Genomic DNA, 24214 nt, shown 5'->3' on the forward strand with positions numbered 1-24214 from the left:
ATTTAAGGCAGTTCAGTTTAGGTGGAGGTAGTCTAAGCTAATGTAGCCTATTCTTTTTTTTAAAATAATTCATTGTTTTAAATAAAAATTTACAAACATTTTGATGTTGGTGATAGATAGATAGATAGATAGACAGATAGACAGATATTAATAATGTGTAAACGTTGATATCCATAAGAACTTTTGAAAAATCAACAATAAAACTCTTAAGTGGATTAACTTTGAGCTGGACTTTAATCAGACTTCAAACTAACCGCGGCTCGTAACCACCGGTAGACCCCGGAAGAAGAATCGTCTAGCTTCACTGGTTAACATTTTGGTTGCCAGGTTTGGGGACGCCCATAATATAAATGTTACTTCTGTGGTTTCAAAGATTGGACATATATTTTGTTGAGAATACATGTTGCTAGTTCATCCGCGTTTGAATATTTATCACACCTCAGGTATAAAACTGTAACAGTCCAGTTTGTGGACTTATCAAATCAGACTGTAGTTGCCAGTCACAAAATGAGTTAAGATGATTCTTGACAGCAGCATGCACCTGACTTTACCAGGACAGCTGGTTTAATTTATGACAGACTCGTTTAAATTATTTAGGCATACTCTTAAACCAAAAAATACCATAATCACCTTTGTAATCTAGAGTAGACTTGACAAACATTACTCAAGCCGATGTCATAGTATTTTTAATAATATAATGTAGTATAATGTCAATGGATAATGTTTACAGAACTGTTATCACTTGTTGTCAAATCACAAAATGATGTGTGAATTACTATTTGTTTTAATAGCCTGTTTTTACTACTGAATATACTATTAGCCTACTACTATACTACCATTATTAGGTCTACTACGTATTATTTTTTACTCTAATCCTATGTTAAGTGTTGGCAATCAGCTTCACATTTAATAAAATGTATACATTAAAAGGAAAACCATATCTTTTGGACTTGATGGTACTAAATAAATGCTTGTTTACATAACACTACACTACAATGTTGTAAAGAAAGATTGTAAAGAAAGTTGAATCAAGGTGGCTGAACCCTTTTCTGAATGAGTGATGTTGGCAGATGTGTGACTGAGCACCTGCACGGGGGTCAGGGTTTGAGAGGGGGATATGAGGGGATAAATCTGGCAACTACAGTCTGCCATCTTTGATTGTGCGACAGGCCGCGGCGCGAGCGGGGCCTCACTCAACTAGAAAAACTGTCTGGCACGAGAGAACGGGTGGGGAAATACACGGAACCACGAGACTACTGCGTACCGGTTCCCGCAGTAACGGCCGACCAGACAGGAGCAGACTGTCGGCTTAAAAACGGCGCAGAAGACATCAAACAGTAGCCGTGCATGTGGATAGTGGTTTGTTGGCAGTCAACGAGCAAAGTAGCTAACCATCGTTAGCTGCACAGAGTTAGCAGGCTAGCCTGCTTTTGTAATCCACCGGCCAGACACATACTCGTCCACCACAAACCAGGCCGAAACCAGGTTTCAAGCCAGGCCACGCAACAGGGCAGAGAAGGAACCGGCGGTGGCAGGTGGGTCTGCATTTCATGCAAGTTAGAACATCTCCAGCTTTGCCCAGCAGCTGATTGTTGGTGTTCACACAACGCTAGCTGGTTAGCATGCTGCGGCCACTGAAAGTGGATGTGATGGCGACTAATGAGAAACGAAACTATGCCAAAGGATGCAAGCTGGCGGCCTGCTCTCTAACAGCACCATGTTTCAAAATATACAAGGAAATGTGTGTCGCCGGGTTGATTATAGTGCTAGTATTTTTGCGCTGTTAAAGTATTATTTGAGCCAGGTCTAGATGAGTTCCGGGCGAAGTGGGCCTGTACTCCCTGCCGGTATGAGCCACCCAGTCCACCAGTAACGTTGTTTGATTCATAAAGGATTGCAGACTCATCGGTGGCAGTGATTTACAGAAAAAAAAACGAGCATATACTTTTGCCTTTCATCTCATTTGAATTGGACTGAAGACGCAAGCAATGTATCATCATTTCACAGTGCTTTCCTTCTCTGCCACGATACCTTGCAGATTCAACAAATGTGGTCATAAAGGAGCACGTTCTTGTGAGTTTGGCCGGGTTGGGGGTGTGAAAGACTGCACATGATTCATAAACTATTTGCTGATGTGGAAACCACCTGGGGGGATTATAGGCAACGTAGTATTGTTTTCTATATATGCATCCATGATTAGAAGTGGGTCTGCATCTGACTAGTTTTAGGGAGGCCATTCAGACATGTATTGATTGGAGTAGCACTTATTGATTGACCATTCAGTATCATGGTCTGCTGCTGAAGATGGAAGAGATGCTAATGATTTCTGTATTGTCCTCCATCTTCACAGCTGTCTGACTTTAACATAAATGGATATCAAACGTTAAAATGTATACACCGCATTAGTTAATCCCCCAATGTGTTCACAGGTTCAAATGTTTCCTTTGTGCGTTGACTCTACGCAAATTAATGAAAACAAAGCCACTCCAGTTTCTCATGCGCTTTATGAAATTACCAACAACTCCCAAGGGAGATCATCTCGGTGGTATTGATGGCCTGCCGTTTGAGAACCACAGTAATCTTAAGTGGCGTCCTAACCTCCATCGTTTCTCTTGGTTTTTGTTCATTGTGCCAAAAACTGTAAGCAAACCCCTGGATTGACCTCAATCAAAGTGAAGATTAGTTGGTAGATGCTGAATGTGTGCTAATAAGTTCAAGTAGCACGGATGCACGCTGTATTTTCTGTTTACAGGCCAGGACACATACTCCAGTATGTTGACATGCATGTCCACAGCCCACGCCGTACACATATCTAATGATTATAAATGACAACCGTAATCTTATTGTTGTAACATTTGGCTAGTATATCTAAAGATGATTTAACATAATACACTCACCATTGTCAATGTAGTGATTTTGGACCAGTATCCTTCACTGGAGATGACATTATGCAAACAAATAGGGACAATTAAATACAAGCCTTTTTCAGCACCCGTTGTTCAGGCCATGTACCTGACTTATTCTGTGACTTCACTGTTGCATTAGTTAAACAAGAGTGGGGTGCTTGGGCACTGCACATGTAAGTCATCTGAGCTGCAAGTAGAACCTGAAAGTTGGGCTACTACACAAAAGAGAGTTGTAATGTGCTGTACGGGACTAACGTTTTGTGTTCCCTTCTTATTTAGACCTGAAAAATAACTGCTCTGACTCTTGTATTTCCCTGACAACATTGGCCTCGAGAGAGAGAGAGAGAGACATAGAGACATACTTAGTCAGCTTAATCATATCCAAACTGTAAAGCAGGAGATTTCCTTCTGCAGTAGAAGTATCATGACCTAGACAGGAAAGTAAATTTTACTGGCCATGTGGTTTGATGAATGGGAAATGCCAGCTGCATTATTCACCAGACAGCTAAAATCTGTGATGAGCATTCGAAACACGCTTGTTCTTGCTTAGGAGAAACACCAAAATGTTGGTATTTTGTGAGTATTACAAAATACACGAGAAGGGCTTATCCTGTGACTGTGTTGTAGAAGTAATCGCAGGGGTGCAGGGTCATGCTGGATGTTGGGCTCAGCTGATAGAGGCTGGGGAGCAGGGATGCAGGGATTGTATGCATGGTAACATGCATCCTACCCATTTGCCCTCTGTGGAAAGTTTAAGTGATGGAGCTGACTTAGGAAGTGAACAAGTGTACACTAACTTGACCCTGTCTGTGTAGAGGGCTCCTCCCCAGGTGACTTAGGCCCCCAGGGTCTCTCCTGTGCTCTCACTGGCACTGAACAGGTAACATAATTTGTGGTCTGTGCACAGAGGAAGTAGGACTGTTGTTGTGTGGGCTGGTTGGCTTCTAATCAGTGTTTCTTCTTGCTGTGTGTTCCCTTATTTCAATAACCTCCAATATGTCCCATATCCTTCTGATGTCAGAATTTATGTGCACACTATTTTGCATACACTACACCCAGCACCACTACCTCCTCCTCCATAAGCTGACCTTTTTCCAAGAAGAGATGCATGGCCAATTCTCAGAGGGGCTTCCCCTGATAAATGTTGTAAAGTTTCAGTTTTGACACCCCTACTCACTTGGGGACTTTGGATAACCCTCTGATTCCTATCAGTCATGTTTAATATAATCGCACTGTTCTGTAGTGTGTGGGAGTCCCAGACAACTGGCCTCAATAGCAAAGAGGGAGTCAGACTGTGCTACTACTTTGCTGGACCCGCTGCAGTGATACAATTTACAGAATACTTTAAAATAATGAAGTGCGCCAGCTGTATTTTAATTGTTTTCCCTCCCCATCTTCTGTCGAGCATCACTGCTGCACATGACAAAATTGTACTAGAAACACAGATTTATAATATAAATGTGACTGTTTCACTTGTTAATGTGTCTCAAATTGTCTGTCTGCAGATTTGTTATCAGTCTGCTCTGCCAAATTTAGAAGCTGCACTCAGCCCCGGTTTTCAATTACAGCTTCATCCAGATCATTTTTGTCTTTTTTTTTTTTTTTTTTTTTTTTTTTTTATTGTTCCGCTGAACACAGTGCACAATTTGTGACCGCACTTAGATAAATGGGGACCGGTACCGGTGCTTAGTCAGAGCACATTGTGGGTTGGTCTAAAAGGCTGAGACCAGACGGTTAAACACTAATTATGTGTCGTTACCTCTTCAAATTTAAAGATCTCTTGTTGTCTTTGCCCGGCTTTAGTGTCTGGTATTGTTTCTGGAAGAACCGTTTTCAAATAGCTCGATAGTGTATCTGCAGATACTCAGTAGTAATAAATCAAAGTGTCACCATTCCTTGGCCTTGAGTGGTCAACAACCACTGCAAGAACAAAACATAATGTAGGAGAAAATACTAAGTGTCTGTCTAGCCTTCACTGTTCCATTGCATTGTTACTGATTTGAAGAGGCGAACGTAAACTTGAGGCATTATGTACTTTTAATGGACAATGTGTCAAATATGGTAGTTTTATGATTAAAGTCAGGTAATACAAATACCTGATTTTAAGAATTTATTTTTTCATACTAGCATAAAACACTCATAATCCCTCAGAATATAATCTTAAGTATCTGTTGAACTGCACAAATCAATTTTTCTCAGAAAAGGTACCAAGTAACCGTTGCAATTATTTGTTGGGGCCATCATCACTGCATTTGCCAAATAAGAACCAGGTTGTTTTCAAACGAATGGATTTTTACTTTAAGTGGATGTTCTTTTACAAAGTGTTTCAAGGCCAAGTTGCTGATGGAGACTGAGCTCATCAGAGCTGTCGGCTCCCCCCAACACACACACACACACACACACGCTCTCTCGCTCTCTCTCGCTCTCTCGCAGACACTGTTCCACCACTGCGCCGTTAATAATAAATGACCTCTGTGTGACTTAAAGACACTGCAGCCCCAAACATGCCGCCTCTCTGTCCATGGTACTGCTCACTCTAATTCGCTTTCTAGCTTGTGTTTTTCGCTTCCCCTCCAAGGATCCTAAATCCCACTCCATTTGCCCTCTGTGCCCGCCATTGGTCAGTGTGCATTGCTGTTTTTTTTTGGCGGGGGGGGGGGTTATATCTGCTTCATACTGAATGCACAATTAAAATTGGCATTTTGTCAGTGGTAGACACTGGCCTGTCAGGATCTCAGTCCAAACCATCATTCTCGTCTTGCATCCCTTGTTCCCTAAAACACACGAAATATCATTAATTGGAACAGCTGGCTATGATGTACTCCAGTTTGCTCCAGTGTTTTTAAAAAAGCTCAACCAGGCATTTTTGACAGCTGGTTTACCTGGGGCAAACAATGGTTTGGGCTTTATATAGCTGATACTGATGCATCAAAAAATAAACGAGGAGCAGCCCAATTCTATCCTGTCTCAGTTCATTTCTGTTCATCTGCTGTATATTACCTATATGCCAATGTAGCTGGGTTTGCTATTAAAAAATGCTGTCACAATTGTGCTTGCTTCAAATGAGACGTTTTGCACAGTTGAAATTTAGGGTACTCCAGTCCCCCAGATCAGGATCACTGATGATACTGATCTGATCATTTGTTTGTTTTTGTCAATGTCACTATTCAATTTTGTACATCTCCTGAAAGTTACATTCACTAACTATGGGTGGGCCAGTGACCCAAGTTAGCTTAAAAATAATTCTTGAGATTTCCACAGTGAGGTGTTCAGATTATTATAATTTGGGGAGAAGAGAGCGCTGGTATTGGCAGATGCCCTGAGGTTAAAATTTTAAAATGGTATCTGGGGAAAAAAAGGTCAGATCAGAGGGTAACCTGGTGTTGTAGTTCTTAAGGCGTCAATCATAATCTGCAACTTCAACATCGTAGTTCACGTCTGGTGTTAGACCTTTTGTTACACGTCATTCCCCATCCATCTTTTCTGTCCCTTAATTTCCTGTTATCTCTCTACTGATGGGAGGATCAGATACCCTGTAGCACAAGATCAAATGTCTGTTATGGTCTAGTGTCCAGAGCCTATGACCTCTGCACCTATTGTGGTGGTCTCATTTTTCTCTCACCCTTGGTCTATAGGAGGCTGGTTCTGGGGGCGAGGCCAAAGGACCAGACTCAATGAGTTTCCAGCGAAATGTCCGAGAAGTCAGGGCAGAGCACCAAGGCAAAGGATGGCAAAACAAAGTATGCAACCCTTAGCCTCTTCAACACCTATAAAGGCAAATCTCTGGAAACCCAGAAAACTGCAGGTATGCCCAAACTATTATTCCCTGTTAGTCTTTAACACTATTGCATGAAATTACTAATGAATATTGAGGCAATGTAATATAATCTTTAAGGATGATCAAGTTGCTCTACCCTGACCTTCTTAATAACTCTAATCTTGCTGTGAAATGTTTATTCATCCCAGTGGCTGCCAGACATGGGCTCCAGAGTTTGGGCAAAGTTGCTGCCAGCCGGCGCATGCCCCCTCCAGCTAACCTGCCCAGCCTAAAGGCAGAGAACAAGGGAAACGACCCCAACGTCAACATTGTCCCCAAAGACGGTAGTGGCTGGGCATCTCGAAGTGAGGGAGGTGACGAGAGGTAAATTAAATAACTTATGGACATATGGGTGTGAACATAGTGCATAAACGCACTGAAACTAAGCACCACCCCTTTTTGTTATAGCTTGTCTTCAAATAAAGGTGTATCATAAACACTTTAGAAATTTCTAAGCTAAAAGAGGAAGGGTCTGCCAACCAATTTTCAAATTATGAGTCTTGTTGGTAACTTGGTCTTGTTTTATTGTGCCACAGGCAACAGGAGACGCCCCCACCCCCGACCAAACCAGCAGTGCTCCAACCAACAGAGCTTTCTGTTGGGGGCAGCCGCTCCTGGGCCAACAGCAAGCAGACACAGCCAGACGGTAAATATGCTCTACACTTGCTCCCTAAATATTACACCTACTCACAAAATGGAGATTGCATGCGTTGTAGACCTGAAGTCCCTGTTGGTGTTTATGTAGCATGTTGTAAACACAATCAAGTACATTTTCCTACTTGTGTCCAAATAAACAAAGGCACAATCATCAATTTGTTTACAGCACGCTACCCAACAGTCTGCAGGAATGCAGACCTTCTGATCTCTACTGAATGTGATGGTGGATTGGAAGGGGTGCTGTACACCAACTAAGGATTAGACCTTTCAGTGCTTCTCTATACGTCACTGTATTGTATTCAATCTTGGAATTTCTGTGCGTTCATAATCTGCTTTTATTATGCAGGAGCTCCTCGTGTGAGCAGCCACTTTCACCAGGAGTTTCCCAGCTTGCAGGCGGCTGGTGAGGTGGAGAAAGGGGACGGCCAAGAGGAGGAGCCTTATGGACCAGGCCCCAGCCTCAGACCTCAAAGTATGGCCACATATATAAACATCATTCAGTGTTTGCTGATTGCTTTCTGTTTGCCTGATGTTCAGGAGCCACAGGCTTCCTGACTGTAAGACAGGTCAAACAATAAATATCTCTCTTTCTTCTGTCGTGTTAGATGTTGGCAGTTGGCGTGAGGGTGGAGGCAGAAATTTGAACACTGCACCCAGCCCCCCTGAGATGGACAACAAGGGTCTGGAGGAGGGTAGTACAAGTCTTGGTATCTCCACACCACCAGGGGAAGCTGATGAGCCTGGACGAAACGTAACCTCTGACGGTCAGAGGGAGAAGAAGGATTGCAGGGAGAGGTTACCCCCCTCTGGGCCTCCACAGCCTAAACTTAATGGGGGGCAGCAGCCTCCTGCTGGAGTGCCAACTCACTTTGACCCTGCTTTCAGGAGCATGATGCCACCCTACGTAAGTCACAGACATTCTGGACAGACAACATTAGCATACCAACGTTACTGTATCTAGCTGTAGTGTGCATCACTTCTTGAACCCGTTTATGATTACTGTTTTTGTGTTTTAGATGTTCCATGCCTATCCTCAAATGTCTTTTGGCCCAGGGCAAGCAAACTTCAGATACCCTGTACCACAGGATGGAGCAAAGTGAGTTCACCTTTTAATGGCCAAACCCTAAATACCTGGGTGGAAGCAAATAAAAAATACATTTTCACAATTGTTTAAATTTTTCTTTGCACAAACAATACAATGTACTCTGGATTTTCCTTGATAGTTAACAACAAGTCCTCTCTTGTTATACCAGCTGACATTTATTAAAAGAAATTACCCTAAAACAACAAGCATAAGATGTCATAAGATCACAAAGAAGCACATGTTCATATCACTATAAAAGGAATCTTGACCGTTTTCAGCCCTGTGCACAAATTTGGCAAATGTCAGACGCATGGCACTGTCTACTAATCTTATAGTTTATAGAGTTTAGTAGAAAAAATTGTTAATGCACTAGATCAAGTCCCATATGAACTTTTTTCTCTGTTGGGTGTTAAGGGCTCCTCGTTCAGCACGCCCCCAGCAGGCTCCCCCTCAGGCCTGGCTCCAGGACCCAGACAGACCCTCTATCATCAGCGCAACAGAACTGAAAGAGCTGGACAACTTAGACACTGATGCTGACGAAGGCTGGGCAGGTTGGTAGCTAGACATTACCTGTGAGCATGAGTGTTAAACTAATCAGTTGGAAAAAGGTCAATCCTGTCCTCTCTGCAATCCAGGTGCGCAGATGGAGGTAGACTACACTGAGAAACTGAACTTCAGTGATGATGAGGAGAACCAAGCTGCTAAAGACAAAAGAGAAAACTGGTGAGTATTTTGAGCTTAACTTTTCAACGCTTGCGTTCTCTTGTATTTACCTTTTTAGCTTCTAGAACCACATGAGTATTTTTCTGTATTTGGACAATTTAGTCCCAAATTTGTTTAATTTACATTTATTGAGATTTGTACTTCCTACTGCAATACCATATAATGAAATGCCTTTGGCTAGACATGATGGGCTTCCTATCTCGAACTAATTTTAGTCTTTGCAAGGTGATTTTTGTTCCAACCACAATGAATGGAGAGACGTGGCTGCCTGCTAGCTAGGAATAATGCATACAACATAAATCCACATCCTTGTGGTATGGCTGATAGTAATTGGTAATACAGTATGTGATTTGTAGTAAATAGACAAAATTTTACAGAATTAAACAAACTTTTTCTGCATTTAGACCCCTAATGCAGGTTTTCCAGTGTAACTTAACAGTAAATGTAAGCAATGTAAATTCATCTGTTTTATCTGCTTCTTGTGAAAAGTGCCAAATAGTTGTTGCAGGGTAAAATGATTCAGAATGATAAGTCATCAAAGCCCATTTGTGTCCAGTGAGCGCATTTGTGATGAAGCAACTTGTGGTGATTTTTGTTTTTATTAACTTTAATGACACTGATTTCAGGGAGTGGATGGGTAAAGTGGAGCGGATAAGGTCTCGGCCATCGGACAATCAGGAAGGCTGGAAGGAGGGGTCTGAGGACCGTGGGGGCAGTAAAACCTCATGGGCCGACACTGTAGATCCCAGAGCGCCATCACCTAGCAATATGGGGCCGTACAATAAGTCAGCTGCTCCACAGGACTACCAGGTACAGCTGGATATGCATTACACAAGCCTCTCATCGTGTGTGCACTGTTTTTAACAGCAAGGTGATAAGTCTGTACCTGCACTCATTTCTCTATTCTCCAGGGCGGCAGTCGTCCTGTAGGTGTTGGAGCCACGCGTGGGAGCAAACCACAGGGTGCAGCACCACCTGGTGCTGATGAGGACCCTGAGGCCTGGCGACAGAAGCGCAAGAAGCCTGCAGAGATTTCTGAAGCTGTAGAACGAGCGAGACGGAGGAGAGAGGAAGAGGAACGGCGGATGGAAGAACAGCGGCTTGCTGCTTGTGCTGAAAAACTTAAACGTCTAAATGAAAAACACCGCCAGGCAGCTGAGGGCAAATCTGCCCCTACTCAGACGACTAATGATGAATCAGGAGCTACCCATGAGGAAGCCTCCTCATCGGCCCCTGTCCCTGTATCTAGTCCTGTACCTTCGATCCCAGTGTCACAATCACAGGCCACAGTCGTGCAGGCTCCTCTACCTGAAAGGGTGGATAGAGACAGGGAGAGGATAGAGCGAGAAGTAGAGAGTGTAGAACAAAGTGTAGAGGAGGAGGAGGAGGAGGTTCATTTGCCCCGTCAGCCCAGCCCCCCTGTCCAGAGACCTGTGACCGTAGCTCCAGAGCCTCAGAGCGAAGGAGAGAGCTCCTTGGTTGAAGTTGGCCCTCTGATGGAGGAGAACCAGGCTGAGAGGACAACAGTGCCCATACGGGACTATTTCAACATAGAGGACAACAGAGGTGAGTTAGCTCAAAGTTGCATGCAAATGATCATTGGATAGTTGAAACTGACTGCCATTCTTTCCGTCATGGGTGCCGATATTATTGGTTTTGTTTGCCCGCAGTAGATGAGCCCCACCTGTCTCTGCCTCACATGGACACCCCCAGTGGTGAGGAAGTCCCTGTGGCACCACCACAGCTGGAAGGAGAAGCAGCAGCTGCGATGCGTCCCTCTCTCACCTCAGGCTATTCCAAACAGTTTCAAAAGTCTTTGCCGCCTCGTTTCCTCAGACAGCAGGTATGGGTGTCCATATCTGGCTTCTTGTGTCATGCCTGGTGCACACTAGAGGATTTTAACAAGACACAGGACCACATACTTGCCATTTATACTAAACAATTCCAGAGTGCTGGTTCAAACATGGAGGCAGACTTGTTCCACGACTGTTTGATATGTTTTGTTCAGTAAAGCAAAAAAGAGAATGAAACTGTGGATGATCTCGTGGCTGAGAACATGGAATCAGAATTGGCTTATACATTCTATAGCGCAAGCAAATAAACAGGTTGACTGTCTGGTCAGCTCGCTCTCATTGATCTTCTGATCGGGGTGCCTCAGATCCAATCGGGGCTAGCGAATCAGACCTAAAATTATCCAGTTATCCAGAAGCAGATATGACATTGAGCTGCAAGGTCAGCTGCTTATGATGTAGTGTATGTACACATTTTTAAATTATCAAAAGAAAAATTAGCTTTGTTGATCTTTAATTTTCTTTACTATTTCTCATTGGTCTTGTAGGAGCAGATGAAGCAGCAGCAATGGCAGCAACAGCAGAGTGCTGGTGGCTCCGTGTCCCCATCAGGTGGTGGTGGAGTTCCAGCTACCCAACAGCAGCAGCAACATCGCTCCATGTATCAACCCATAGGCCCCCACCACCAGCATCTGGCGTCTATGGGGTTCGACCCCCGCTGGCTCATGATGCAGTCCTACATGGACCCACGCATGATGTCGGGACGTCCTCCCATGGACATGCCAACTAACATTCACCCTGGTAAGGAGTTTTGTGGAATAGAAATGGAGAAATTTCGTTTACAAATGTACTGACAAGCTGACATGTGCCAGACTACTTGTTCAAAAGCCGCTCTGTTTTGTCCTTTCCAGGGAGGATGCCTCCCAAGCAGATTGTGCGCAGGGAGCCTGGTGACAACTCCAGCTCCAGCTCTGACTCCTTTGACCACTTGACCCGACCAATTCGTGACCATGGTCTGCCCTCAGAGTCACGGATGGTATGGGGATCAGACCCATATCCACAATCAGAGCCGTTACCATCTGTAACTCCTCCAAAAGGACGGGATGAAAGCAAGGAGCCGAGGTAAAAATAAATAAATAAATGACAACATAAGAAAAAGCTTTTATTTTCTGCACATGACTCGGTAACAATTGTTTCTCCACAGGATGGACTCCGGTTTGGATCTGGACCGGGGTCTCCCAGCTATGTATCCCCAGGACCACAGTGCATTGGACTCGCATAAAAGTAACTTCTTCCAGGACCCTACAGAATCCTTGTCAGCATTTACCCAGGGCCCAGTGGAGGCATCAGGGCCTCTAGATAGGGTCCCCTTAGTCCCAGCTTTTGATCCTGAGGAGCCAGGCCTACCAAGCGGGGAAGAGGTAGAAGCTCTTGGTCAAGCTATGCTCCAGAGGAGTGTCTCCCAGGGCTCCAGCCACTCCCTCAAACTGGATGAGCCCAGGTTTGATGGGCTGCCCCTGGGAACAAAATCACTAGAGCTACAGGACACAGGGGAACGGGCTGATGATAAGCCCCAGAATGAACTCTATCCCCAGACTCCAGTGACCAGCAACAGGATTACACCTCCTGCTGATGGATTACACAAACAAGAGAAGCTGCCTCTGCCAGCCCCCAGCAAGCAGAAAGCTGACCTGCGCTGGGGTGGGAGATCAGGAGCTGGACGCAGAGAAGGACCCGGGGGGGAGAGACCTGTCCGCAGGTCTGGGCCAATAAAGAAGCCTGTCTTAAGGGACATGAAAGAAGAGAGGGAGCAAAGAGAAGAGAGAGAGAAGCGTCACGAGAGAGGGGAAAGAGGAGACAGGTCCAAAAAGGATCAGTCATCCAAAGCTCCTTCTGCAGCTGCTGCTGTATCTGAGGGCTCCAGACCTCAGGGTGAGGGGAAGAGAGAAGCTGCTCAGGCTGAGGAAACACCCACTAGCCATCAGAGAACCAGGGACTCCCAGCCGTCATCTGGGGTTCCCACCTCTTCCTCTCAGGAGGAGAAAGCAGACAAACCGCCCAGCAATGACAAACATCCAGAACCCAAACTGCCCTCCAGGAAAGAGTCCAATCTTCCTCCCCGTGCCTACCGACGAGAGGAGAGGGAGAGGGAACGCGAGAGGGAGAAGGAAATGGACAAGGACAGAGAGAGAGAGTGGCCTACTGATGCAAATTTCAAAGGACGTGGTCGAGGGGAATATTACTCCAGAGGACGGAGCTACCGGGGGACTTACAGTGGCCGAGGCAGGGGGGGTCGCGGTCGAAGTCGTGCGGACTACCCTTACCGAGAGCCCAGATCACGCTTCGATTTACCTTCTGCTGGAGGCGCTGCTGCCTTTCGCAACAGGGAGGAAAGCGAGACACGCAGCGAAAGCTCAGACTTTGAGGTTATACCAAAACGTAGACGCCGCCGCGGTTCAGACACAGATTCTGAGAGTGAAGGTGGGAGGGAGTCTGCCAGTGATACTGGACCTTCTGACCGTGAGCCTAGCACCAAACCTAGCCGTCCATTGAGACGAGAGCTCCCTGGAGAGGCCCGGCCTGGGCCCCACAAGCCAGGCTTTGGACCTCCTCATATAGGGGAAAAGGTTGGGTCCAGAGGGGACGATGAAAGCAGGCCCAAGCCAGGATTCCTTCCTAAAGGAGAGCCTTCTCGTCGAGGAAGAGGAGGACTATACAGTAGACGAGGTGGAGCAAGGGAACGTGGCGGCCCTCGCTCGGCCCCTCTTAGACGGCCAGCAGCTAGAGAGTCCTCTCAGTGGCCCTCGAAACCCATGGAGACATTCAGGCCTGAGGAGACAGAGTCCACACCAAGATATGACAATCCTCCTGCTGACCGACGGCCCCCTAAGTCTGATGGCAAGAAATTTTTGGACGGGGCTCCTCAGAGTAGTAGAGAGAGGCCTCGTCGATCCAGACCAGCACGACCCCCAAGGCAAGATAAACCCCCCCGCTTCAGGCGTTTGAAAGAGCGGGAGGCTGCAGTGTTAGCTAGTGGAGAGACGGCTCCAAGTCCCCCTGTCCCTCTACTCCCAGTGCCTGCTGCTGCTGTCCATAGCTCTGCTCCTGCCCCAGTCTCCCTCTCCCCAACCCTTTCCAGAGCTCCAGGGACTCCTGTAACTGTGCCTACGGACGTGGCAGCCACTATGCCTGCACCAGACTTGCCCTCTCCTATAGAAGCACCCTTGCCTGAGACCAGCAGCCCCACCGTCACTGCAGTCGGTACCAAGTCCCCTGACTTGTCCAACCAGAACTCTTCAGATCAAGCCAACGAGGAATGGGAAACTGCTTCTGAGAGCAGTGACTTCAATGAAAGGAGAGAGCGAGAAGAAAGGAAAGGGGCACAGGAGGCCGCTAATGTAGCAGCCACTGCCTCTGCCCAGGCACCTGCACCCTCTCAGGGCTCTTTGACCCCCAATAAAAGCCCTCCTGAAGGAGGGGTGACTCCAAAACGTGAAGGGGCTCCAGGAGCCAAGAGGAGTTTCTCAAGTCAGAGGCCTACAGAGAGACCGAATCGTAGAGGCAACAGTGGAGCCAAACCAGGCCGGAGTTACGCAGCGGGCAAGGGGGAGAGGAGGGGAGGGGCCAAAGCCGGCCGCAAAGGGTGAGTTTGAACAATCAGGCTTTTGTTGGTTGTTAGGCATTTACTTTGTCTGCTTATATTAACACTTGCACAATGAAGTTGCCTCAATAAACAGTGTGCTGTTTAATAACACCAGTTTTAATCAGACACAATAAACCTTTTGTGTAGTATTCCTTCTAATTAACTGTTGTACTGTAATAATAATGAATCTACATATTTCTGTAAACTGTTGGCCTGTCCATATTGGCTTAGGCTGTAAAAGGACTCTCCATTCGGGTATATTACTGTTACAGGGTAGAAGTGTGTCGTAATTGGCTATCAAAGTCTTTTGGTTGATAATGACTAAATATGGCATCATTGTGGAATTTTTAGGCTCTTATTGCACCTTGGCTGTGCTTTAATGGAGAACAGAGTGAAAACATTTTCATCTAGTGCATCAACACGCTTGCTGTCTAGTGGCTTCTTTGTCATCTTGACAGAATGGTTAAAAAAAAATAAATAAATAAATGGAGGCATAGTATAATTTTTTGCTTGAAATTTAGATTTATTTGCACAAACCATGTCATTACATAATGATTAATTTACATGTAAACGTTTTTTGTGTCTCAGAACTTACCACCACACTGTTCTCTCTAACTAAATGTTTTTTTCAATCTCCAATGTGTGTCTCTGGATTGAGCAGCCCAGCAGCCCAGCAGAACTCAGAGGGGACGGCACCAACAGCTGGAGGAGCAGCCCAGAGGTCTGCAAAAGACCAGCCTGCCCGTCGCAAAGATGAGACAAAACAGGTCCCCAGGAAGCCCAAGGAGAATGCTCTTTCTCAGTTTGATCTTAACAACTATGCCAGTAAGTAAAAACATTTATACTCTGACACTTGTCTCTTACTGATTAGCGGGGAACGAATATCTGGCTTCAGCTGCTCGTCGCCATGAAACAGAATGTAAATGTCTTCATCCCTTTTTTTCCTGTCACTGAAGGTGTTGTGATCATTGACGATCACCCAGAAGTCACCACCACAGAGGACCCACAGTCCAACGCCAATGATGACGGCTTCACAGAGGTAGTCTCCCGCAAGCAACAAAAACGTCTGCAGGACGAAGAGAAACGGAAAAAGGAAGAGCAGACAACTCAGGTAAGAGGAGGGGATAGCTTGCGTCACCAAGCGGCAATGCATTACTGTCATGATAAAGAGCCATACCTCTTTGATACAGTGTACTGATACTGCTCTTACAGAACTGGAGTAAAAAAGGCTCTAATGAGAAGAGCAGAGGAGGCGGAGGAAAGCTGCCACCAAGATTTGCCAAAAAGCAGTCATCTCAGCAGCAGCATCAACAACAGCATCAACAGCAGCAGCAGCAGCAACAAACCTCACAGGCTCAGCCTTCTGTAGCCTCCACACCCCAGGCCCAACAGCAGCCCTCCATTTCTGCTCCCCAGCATCCTCACCTTGCCCCCTCGCAGCCTGCTGCATCTCTTCAGACTCTAGAAGGAACAGTGGCTCCTCTGCCCTCCATCCCCCCTGCCACTGTGGACTTTACCTCAAAGAGCCTACCCCCCGCACCTTCGCAGGCACACAGCACCCTGGGAACAGAACTGTGGGAGAACAAGGTAGCGGGCTCCGCTGTCCTTTCTGACGTCAAGAAGCGTGAGTGGATACGTCAATTCTTGTTTCGGTGTCTTAAATTTGTCTTAACTCCTGAATCCTGTAATGCAGGAGTGAATTTATCAGCAAGCCTGTTCTCTAAAATATGTAATTTGTATATTCCAGTTGGTCCAATCAGCCCTCCCCAGCCACCTTCTGTGAGTGCCTGGAACAAACCTCTTACCTCCTTTACTGGCACCGTCTCCTCTGAGGTATGTTAAATACGCCTGTCTCATCTTTTGTTGTCGTGTTGAGTGCGTGATCTGTTTGCTAAACGATAAACATGGGAAAACGCTGTGTTTTTGTTTCAGGGTGTGAAGCCTGGCTCGGAGGGAAGTGTAGAATTGACAATAGACAGTATTCAGTTTGGAGCACCATCATCTGCAGGCAGCACTGACAGCGATGGAGTTCCAGCGTTGCTTGAAACTGGCTCTGAAAACAAACTTCCTGCTCCCAAAGAACAGAGACAGAAACAACCTCGAGCTGGCCCAATCAAAACACAGAAGGTAACTCTTCTGGGGAGGAAACTCGGTGTTTTAAGCTGTTGAACAACATTGATTCCTATTAATTCCTCTTTATGACTCAATTCCAATGTAAATGTTTTATCTTGCCTTCTCACCAGCTTCCTGAAATGGAACCAGTGGAAACCAAGGAGTACAAGCCAGGTCCCATTGGTAAAGAGCGTTCTCTTAAGAACCGCAAGGCCAAAGACGCACGTGGAGGAGAAGGCGAGTGTCTGGAGGGAGGAGTCCCTGGAGGAGGGGTCAGCAGAGCCACAGACTCCAGCCCTCCCTCCAATGACACCACAGTACCAGAGCTGGGCGGAGACATCGAGGGCATGATCACAGTCCCCTCAGCAGAGTACAACAGTAACTCTAAGGTATTTTTTAATCATACTTTTATGATAGTTTGTACATGATTCAGTTTAAAAAAGGCACAATGTTTGCATAGCTCAGAGTGGTTAGATGAAATATAGTCAAGTGTATCAAACTTATTTTACCAGGTCTTTGTCTTTACGAAGACAAAATTTTAAGACTGAATCTGTCAGTTAAGTTATACCATCATCAACTCTGTTTTAATTCTTTATTTTTCACATTAATTAATGCCGACAATTATTACGTTAACAGTTATTATTTTGAAAGTCCATTGAACAAGAACAAATGCCACAGCGAAGTGGATAGCTACACACTGCATGCTGATTAGTATTAGGGAAGATGTCGATCTTAGGAACGTCCTTATGATTGCAATGTAGTCACTTATCCCCGCGGGGTTTCTCTTTGCTCTGGTGACAGCGCTCAACTAGTAAATGGCAGGCTCTCTATCAATAGTAACCAAGGCAATAGCTTTTGTGCGCTACACAGCTGTAGCTGTTTTAACTTAAGTTAAAATTATGGGCTAATGTTGCATAACTTTACCTGATAGATCTACATCTAGTTTTGCAGGGATGCTCAAATTCCCTCCTGTTGATGTCCTACAGTAATAGATTCTGGAAACTCTCAAATAGCGAGGATCAATCTCTCTTCCAATGATTTGTGCTCTGCGTCGCATACAGAAAATTCAAGGCAATTCAACTTCAGCGGCGGGCGTGTGCGTGAGGCGACCACTACACCTCACTCTTACGGGGACACTTGCTACTGAACATAGATGTGTTTATGCTGCTCCCTGATGATAAAAGAAAAATGTTTCTGCTGATACCTGTTCAGAAAGAAAACAAGTTATATATGTTGCTCAGAAGGTGCCTGTTATGATGTGGTGATTGTGGCTCTGGAATCAAACATGTTTTAACAAGCTAGATAAAAGGTAATAAATAACCTGCCAGTGGCAAATTTTTGATTTGATTACATTAATGTTTAAGTTGATATTTATAAGAAATATTTTATTGCTACTGTGTAAAGGGAATACTGCTGGTAAACACCACCTTTTTTAAGTTGTTTGCAAACCACATGTTGTTGTGCTGTGTGTGTGTGTATAGCAGTACATTTAATTTAAAACTGTGCAATACACTACTTTAGAGTTCATTATTCAATTTTGTGTATAACTATGTGATTAATTGCAGAAAATCATGCGAATAAATGCAATTTAAAAAATGTTGTTGTTGCCCAGCACTAATATGTACTACATTTATGTCTTTCCCTTTTAGGAGTCCGTCACTGACTACACTGCCCCCTCCTCCTCACTGGCTGACAGTGTTCCTACAGGAGGGAGCAAAATGGAAGAGAGTTTGGTGGCAAATGTGAGCACACGTCTGTACACTGGCACAAATTGTTGGACAGCGGTCTTTTTAATTCAAAATCACACATCTGGGCCATTTTGTCATACAGCATTATTTAAAGACTGCTGTTGGTTTTCTTCTGTGTTCAGGTGGCTCTACCCCACTCATTGCCCCTACCTCGACGAGAGACCCTGCAGCAGAGCTCTAGCCTCAGCACCGTCTCTCCTGCCACTGTTGACTTAACACTAAAGGTACGCAGATGTTACAGCAGACTCCAGGCAAAATTTCTTTCTCAAAGAAAGACTTCTCTCTAGTTTCAATGAAACGTTACTTAAGCATCCCTTTCTTTCTGTCTCTTTCATAGATGGAATCGGCTCGTAAAGCGTGGGAGAACTCCCCGAGTCTGGAGAAGAATTCTCCAGTCACTTCCTCTTCCTCCCCCATCACCTCCTGTGCATCCTCATACTCCACCTTCTCCTCAGCCTCCATGCCACAGATCCCTGTGGCTTCTGTCACTCCCAGCACCTCACTGTCAGGTAACATAACTCCCAATTTAACTCCTTGTTTATCTCAACGTTGCTGACATTCGACCAGAGCCCGACCGATACAGATTTCAATGTTTTTCTTTGTTTCTTTTCTTTTTTAGCAACGCATAACAATTATTTGTAGATATGAGACCTCACCTAGAAAACATGTAAAATCAATTAAAAACTAAAACTTTTATTTAATACAGCAGTTTGCTGTTTTAGACAGGGGAGTTGCAGAGTGGCCTCTGGAATTTATTGGCTGTTACAGACACCAATTTATCTGCAATTAGCTCATATTGGTCGATAATATCGTCACAGTGATTTTTCAGTCAGGCTCTACATTCTACAGTACACTGACTTGCATCTCGTTTCTTTTGGGAATCTTGTGCATCAGTAGGATACAACCATCCATTAGGATATCTTGTATTCACCGTGTGTTTGTCTCCACCCTGCAGGTTCTGGTACCTATACAACATCATCCCTTAGCACAAAGACCACCACAGCCTCTGACCCCCCCAACATCTGTAAGGTGAAGCCCCAGCAACTGCAAGGAGGAAGTCTTTCCTCCTCCAACAGTGTCAGTAGTAGCAGCAGCTTCTCTCAGTTGGGCTGTGTGCCTCCCCTCCTGCCCCAGCAGCAGCAGACCCCACAGGTGTATGTCTCTCAGTCTGCAGCAGGTGAGTAACACGGCTCTGGACTGTGATGTTACACGTTGGCTGCACTGAAGTGATGTAGTTAAGCATATTCAGTCATCTATGTTATTGATAGGAAAATGAACACCAACTTCCCTGTTTTTTGTAGTCTTCATTCTTGAGTTTCATATTTTAACAACAAATCATGTCTGTTACTGTAATATATTTAATCCCTGGTGTGTTCAGGTTCTGCAGCTCAGATTCCAGCCTTCTACATGGACACTAGCCACCTCTTCAGTACCCCCCACCCTCGTTTGGCTCCTCCCTCCCTGGCACAGCAGCAAGGCTTCCAACCTGGCCTCTCGCAGGTAGGATTGTCTGTTGGTCAGTAATATGCTGAAGGAATGTTGTTGTTTTTGTTTGTTTGTTTTTTGGGGTTTTTTGTTTTGTGTCAAAGCTAAAACTACCTATTTTTTTTCTACCTTCAGCCAACAGCAGTGCAGCAGATTCCCATCCCAATCTATGCTCCACTACAAGGTCAGCCGCAACACCAACATCAGCATCAACATCAGCACCAACATCAGCATCAACACCAACATACGCACCAGGCTCAGCTAGGACTAAGCACTGGTCCTCCAGTCTCCCAGCCACAGGACCTGTTCAGCTCGTCGCTGCAGCCTTACAGGTAAAACACAACACCACAAGTAGTCTGTTCTCCGCTCCAAAACACAGCTGAAACATACCATGCTGCTGAAGTGCTAGCATCCCAGTTTTGATGTACCATTGTTCTGTCACCTGATCCAATGTCCTGATCGGTCCTCTCTCAGGTCTCAGCAGGCGTTCATGCAGAGCAGCCTGTCACAGCCCTCCATGATGCTGTCAGGACCATCCCTGCACAGCTATGCAGGTGTGCAGGCACCTGAGCTGGGCAAGCCTCAGTCTAATCTGGCTTATCAGCAGCCCTCCTCCACCCAGCACATTCCTATTCTGTTTGAGCCCCAGCTCAACCAGCCCTCCGGCATGGGAGGTTCCCAGCTCATCGACACACACCTGCTGCAGGTAACCAGTCTGCTCACAGGAACTGTTTTACTCTAGCTTACGAAATTGACTGACAGCTGTATTTTATTTAAACTTTTTGTATATAGTTAATCTGACATATTTTGTGTCTCTGGTTCAGGCTCGACAGGGGATGAATCAGCATTCAAACATGTACTCGGGGCAGGTGCAGCAACATGGCCAGAGTAGCTACTATAGCAACACTCAGTCGCCCAGTTCTGCAATGCAACAGGTAACCTACATGCAACCACAATAATAGACACATGTTTATAAACTTTTTAAATACTTCTCCTGTGTTTAATTTCCATTGGTGTGAAACAGAAAACCAGCACAATTTTCTTTAGATTTGTTAATCAATTTAATTTATCTATCCTTTCTTAGTATGTAACATTTGGTTGTTTCAATCCGTCTCCAGGTGACAGTCCCTCTGCCCAGTTCCCAGTTGTCCCTGCCTAACTTTGGCTCGGGTGGAGGCCAGCCTCTCCTGGCGCTGCCTCCCACTCCCCCCCCGGCCCCGCCCCCCCACATCAACAGACAGCCCCCGGTCTCCCAGCCATACCGAGGCATCATGGGCCCCAGCCACAACATGATGCAGCCTCCCACCAGCAAGGTTGTGTGTCTGCGTGTGCGCACATGTGACTTTCCGACACACACACAGGATTGGTTTGATTTTTAAAAGTGGAGCTGTAACAGTACTTTGTGTTGAACTTTGCAGATGGACATGGATCTGAAACTCTTTGGCAGTGGGATGGATGTAAAGCCTGGAACCCCTCCTGTCGGCGGCAGGAGCACTACGCCCACCTCCAGTCATTACAGGTACCACCCGCAAATTCACATACTGACACACAAACGGCACCTAAAAGCTGCACCAAGCATAACTTTGTTTATGCAATTAAATGTGTATATACAAACGGCACCAAGATTCAAAGTGCTTGCAAGGCAATGCTGCAAGTCATGACTTTATTTATGAAGTGCTTGCTGTCGTGTCATTTTAATGCTCTTTTTTTGATGATATTGTTTTCCTCTCCTCTGCCTGCAGGGCCAGCTCCACCTCTCCTAGTAACCAGTCCAGTAAGATAAACAGCATGCTTTACCAGAAGCAGTTCCAGCCTGGTTCTGCTGGCATGAGAATGACGCAACACTTCCCTGGCCAGTTCAACCCACAGGTAGAATAATCACAAAACCTCTATTTTGATTGTTCATATAATGCACTGGTTATTGGCATAAACGGCAACTGTCAACTCTTCATTTCAGATTCTGTCTCAGCCCAACATTGTCTCTCCTCTGGTTCGACCTCCTCACGCCAACTCGTTTGCTGGAGGTGTCCAGCGCTCCATGGGCCCTCCGATGTCACCCAATTTGGGTGGTGGTCTCATGCCCCATCCCCGACCTCAGCACCAACAGCATTCGCAGCATAGCCAGCACCCTCCCCGAGGACCTCCTGGTCCCTCCCTTGCACCCAGAGGCACACAGGCAGCTCTGAAGGCTGAACAGGACCTAAAGGTGTGGATCCATATTTTATCTGCTGATTCTGTACGTTCGTTGTATTGATGAGCCAGTCAGATGATGAGATGGTCTTTAAGTGACTAGTGGGTTGACTGACTTTAATCTTTGCATTATCACTCTGTAGGCGAAGCAGCGGGCTGAGGTGCTCCAGTCCACTCATAAGTTCTTCTCAGAGCAGCAGCAACAACAGCAGCAACTCAAGGCCCCACAAGTCAGCAAAGTGTCTCGGCTCGATCAGGCAGGAAAACCTCCACTCGACACCTCGGCCCCAAACCACCAGGCAGGAGGTGACCGCCCAGATTCTGACAAACCCCCGATCTCCACGGCCAAGCCCATACGGACTGGCCCCATTAAACCGCAGGCCATCAAACCAGAAGAGGGCAAGTAAAGAGATGCCAACCGTCTTCAAATGACGAGAAGCATGGATGGAAGAGAGAATCTAGCCCCCTTCACTCAGTCACCACCTCATATCAGCTCTGGGGGACAGTGTGGGGGAGGAGGATGAGTTGAGATTCCATCATATTTAGATGCTGATAAAATGGCTGCACAGGTTGGTCCATAGAAATCTACTGCGACGGTAGATAAGAGGCGAGTCGGAGGAAGAAAATTGATATGAGATTTGCTGCTGAGTTTGCCATTTTTATAGCTCTTGACTTCTGTTCCCTTTTATTTTTTATTTTTTTCCCAAATAGGATCACGCATATTATAGGAGAGAAACCTGTTTTGTTAACGAAAGAATGAATCGGTTTTGTTTGTGTAGTCAAAACAATCTTAAGGAGTTGTCATTTAGTGAAGCACACTTTTTGTTGCCCAATCTCCCATCATAACTAATCCGGAGACGTGTGTACACGGGATGCACCTCATTATCACACATGCTCGCTCGCTCGCTCACTCACTCACTCAACGGTTTCATCCACGGTTACCGCATGGATACGACAAATCAGAAATTCTGTTGTCATTTTCTTTTTGGGTTTCTTTTTGTTTTGTTTTTACCAGAATGGAAATGTGAAAATTGCAGCATTGAATTTAATGATTGATTGATTTATTGATTAGTCTGCCTGCGAGCCTTTGCTCTTGCCTTCTGCTCTCATCTCCCTGCCTGAGAATTACTGATGTGTTGGGGGGGTGTGTGTATGTGTGTGTGTCGGGTGTGTGTTGGTGGTGTAAACAGGGAGAGCTTGTAGCTGGACTATCCTGTATTTAGCCAAAGGTTAAAGCAACGCAGAGATGATGTCACGGCCTTTTGTGATTGCTGTTGCGGTGGCAGCAGAGTTTTCAGTGGACTTCAGGATTACACGGATGATGTATGATCACTACTTACAGCTGTTCCAGTTTAGGGGGCTACTGTCACACACCCTATCACTGCTTTCACACCCATCCTTGCTGTCACACAGACACACACCGACACACACTTCACTGTAAAGCACCCAGATCTGCTGCTATTGACTGATTTCAGTGCCCTTAGCTTGAGTATAGCAGGGTAGGGCTATTTAGAAGAATAGAAACGGTGAGGAGCTGATTGTTGAAACAGTAGAAACCTTTTTTGAGTGTGTGTGTGTGTATGTGAACCCTCACAATAGGGGGGAGAGACAAGAACATGACTGAGAATGAGGAAAAAGATTAAATGAGAAGCCTCAAGTTCTGAAGTATTTGGGCAGAAGGACACTTGTTTTTGTTGTCTTTACTGATGAGAGCAATCAGTGCTGTTTTCTGTCTCTGCCTCACCTCCGCTGGCTGTCCCACCCACAATGCTTTCATCTCTGGGTTTTGGTGACAAGGGTCCTTCAGATATGTACAGTAGTATGCACCCTGGGGTGGGGAGGGTGTCCTCCTCACCTCAACCCTAGCTGGGGTCTCCAAAGAGTCCCTGCTTTGGAGGATGGATGAGGGAGGGAGGGTAATGAATTATTTTTTTTTAATGTTTTTTTGTTTTTTTTGTTGAACTTGTACAGGGGTTTCATCGCTGTATTAAAATATGTACGGTCTTATTTACATTCTCTCAGTTTGGTTACAGAAACTAATAAAATAATATACTGTTGA

The 24214-nt window shown here is 45.5% G+C and overlaps 1 protein-coding gene across 2 annotated transcripts; it reads left to right on the top strand.

Annotated features, from left to right (window-relative positions):
• Positions 1-1177: 1177 nt before the first annotated feature.
• On the top strand, positions 1178-24214 carry prrc2c (proline-rich coiled-coil 2C). Of its 2 annotated transcripts, none has more exons than XM_046049147.1 (34): positions 1178-1535; positions 6542-6711; positions 6873-7047; positions 7260-7369; positions 7727-7852; positions 7986-8284; positions 8397-8476; positions 8879-9015; positions 9100-9187; positions 9814-9997; positions 10099-10753; positions 10858-11030; positions 11526-11778; positions 11889-12099; positions 12182-14620; positions 15282-15445; positions 15577-15731; positions 15833-16244; positions 16368-16453; positions 16553-16747; positions 16864-17121; positions 18382-18474; positions 18603-18704; positions 18818-18989; positions 19436-19657; positions 19859-19980; positions 20101-20297; positions 20440-20671; positions 20790-20900; positions 21084-21278; positions 21384-21484; positions 21708-21834; positions 21923-22171; positions 22299-24214. In XM_046049147.1, the coding sequence occupies exons 2-34, from the start codon at positions 6597-6599 to the stop codon at positions 22560-22562; spliced, it is 8502 nt and encodes a 2833-aa protein (XP_045905103.1). In that variant the 5' UTR covers positions 1178-1535; positions 6542-6596; the 3' UTR covers positions 22563-24214. The 2 variants fall into 2 exon arrangements, with proteins under 2 accessions (XP_045905103.1, XP_045905104.1); XM_046049148.1 differs by having other exon boundaries at positions 10861-11030.

Source organism: Micropterus dolomieu, linkage group LG05 (genome assembly GCF_021292245.1).
Source record: "Micropterus dolomieu isolate WLL.071019.BEF.003 ecotype Adirondacks linkage group LG05, ASM2129224v1, whole genome shotgun sequence".
NCBI lineage: Eukaryota > Metazoa > Chordata > Actinopteri > Centrarchiformes > Centrarchidae > Micropterus > Micropterus dolomieu.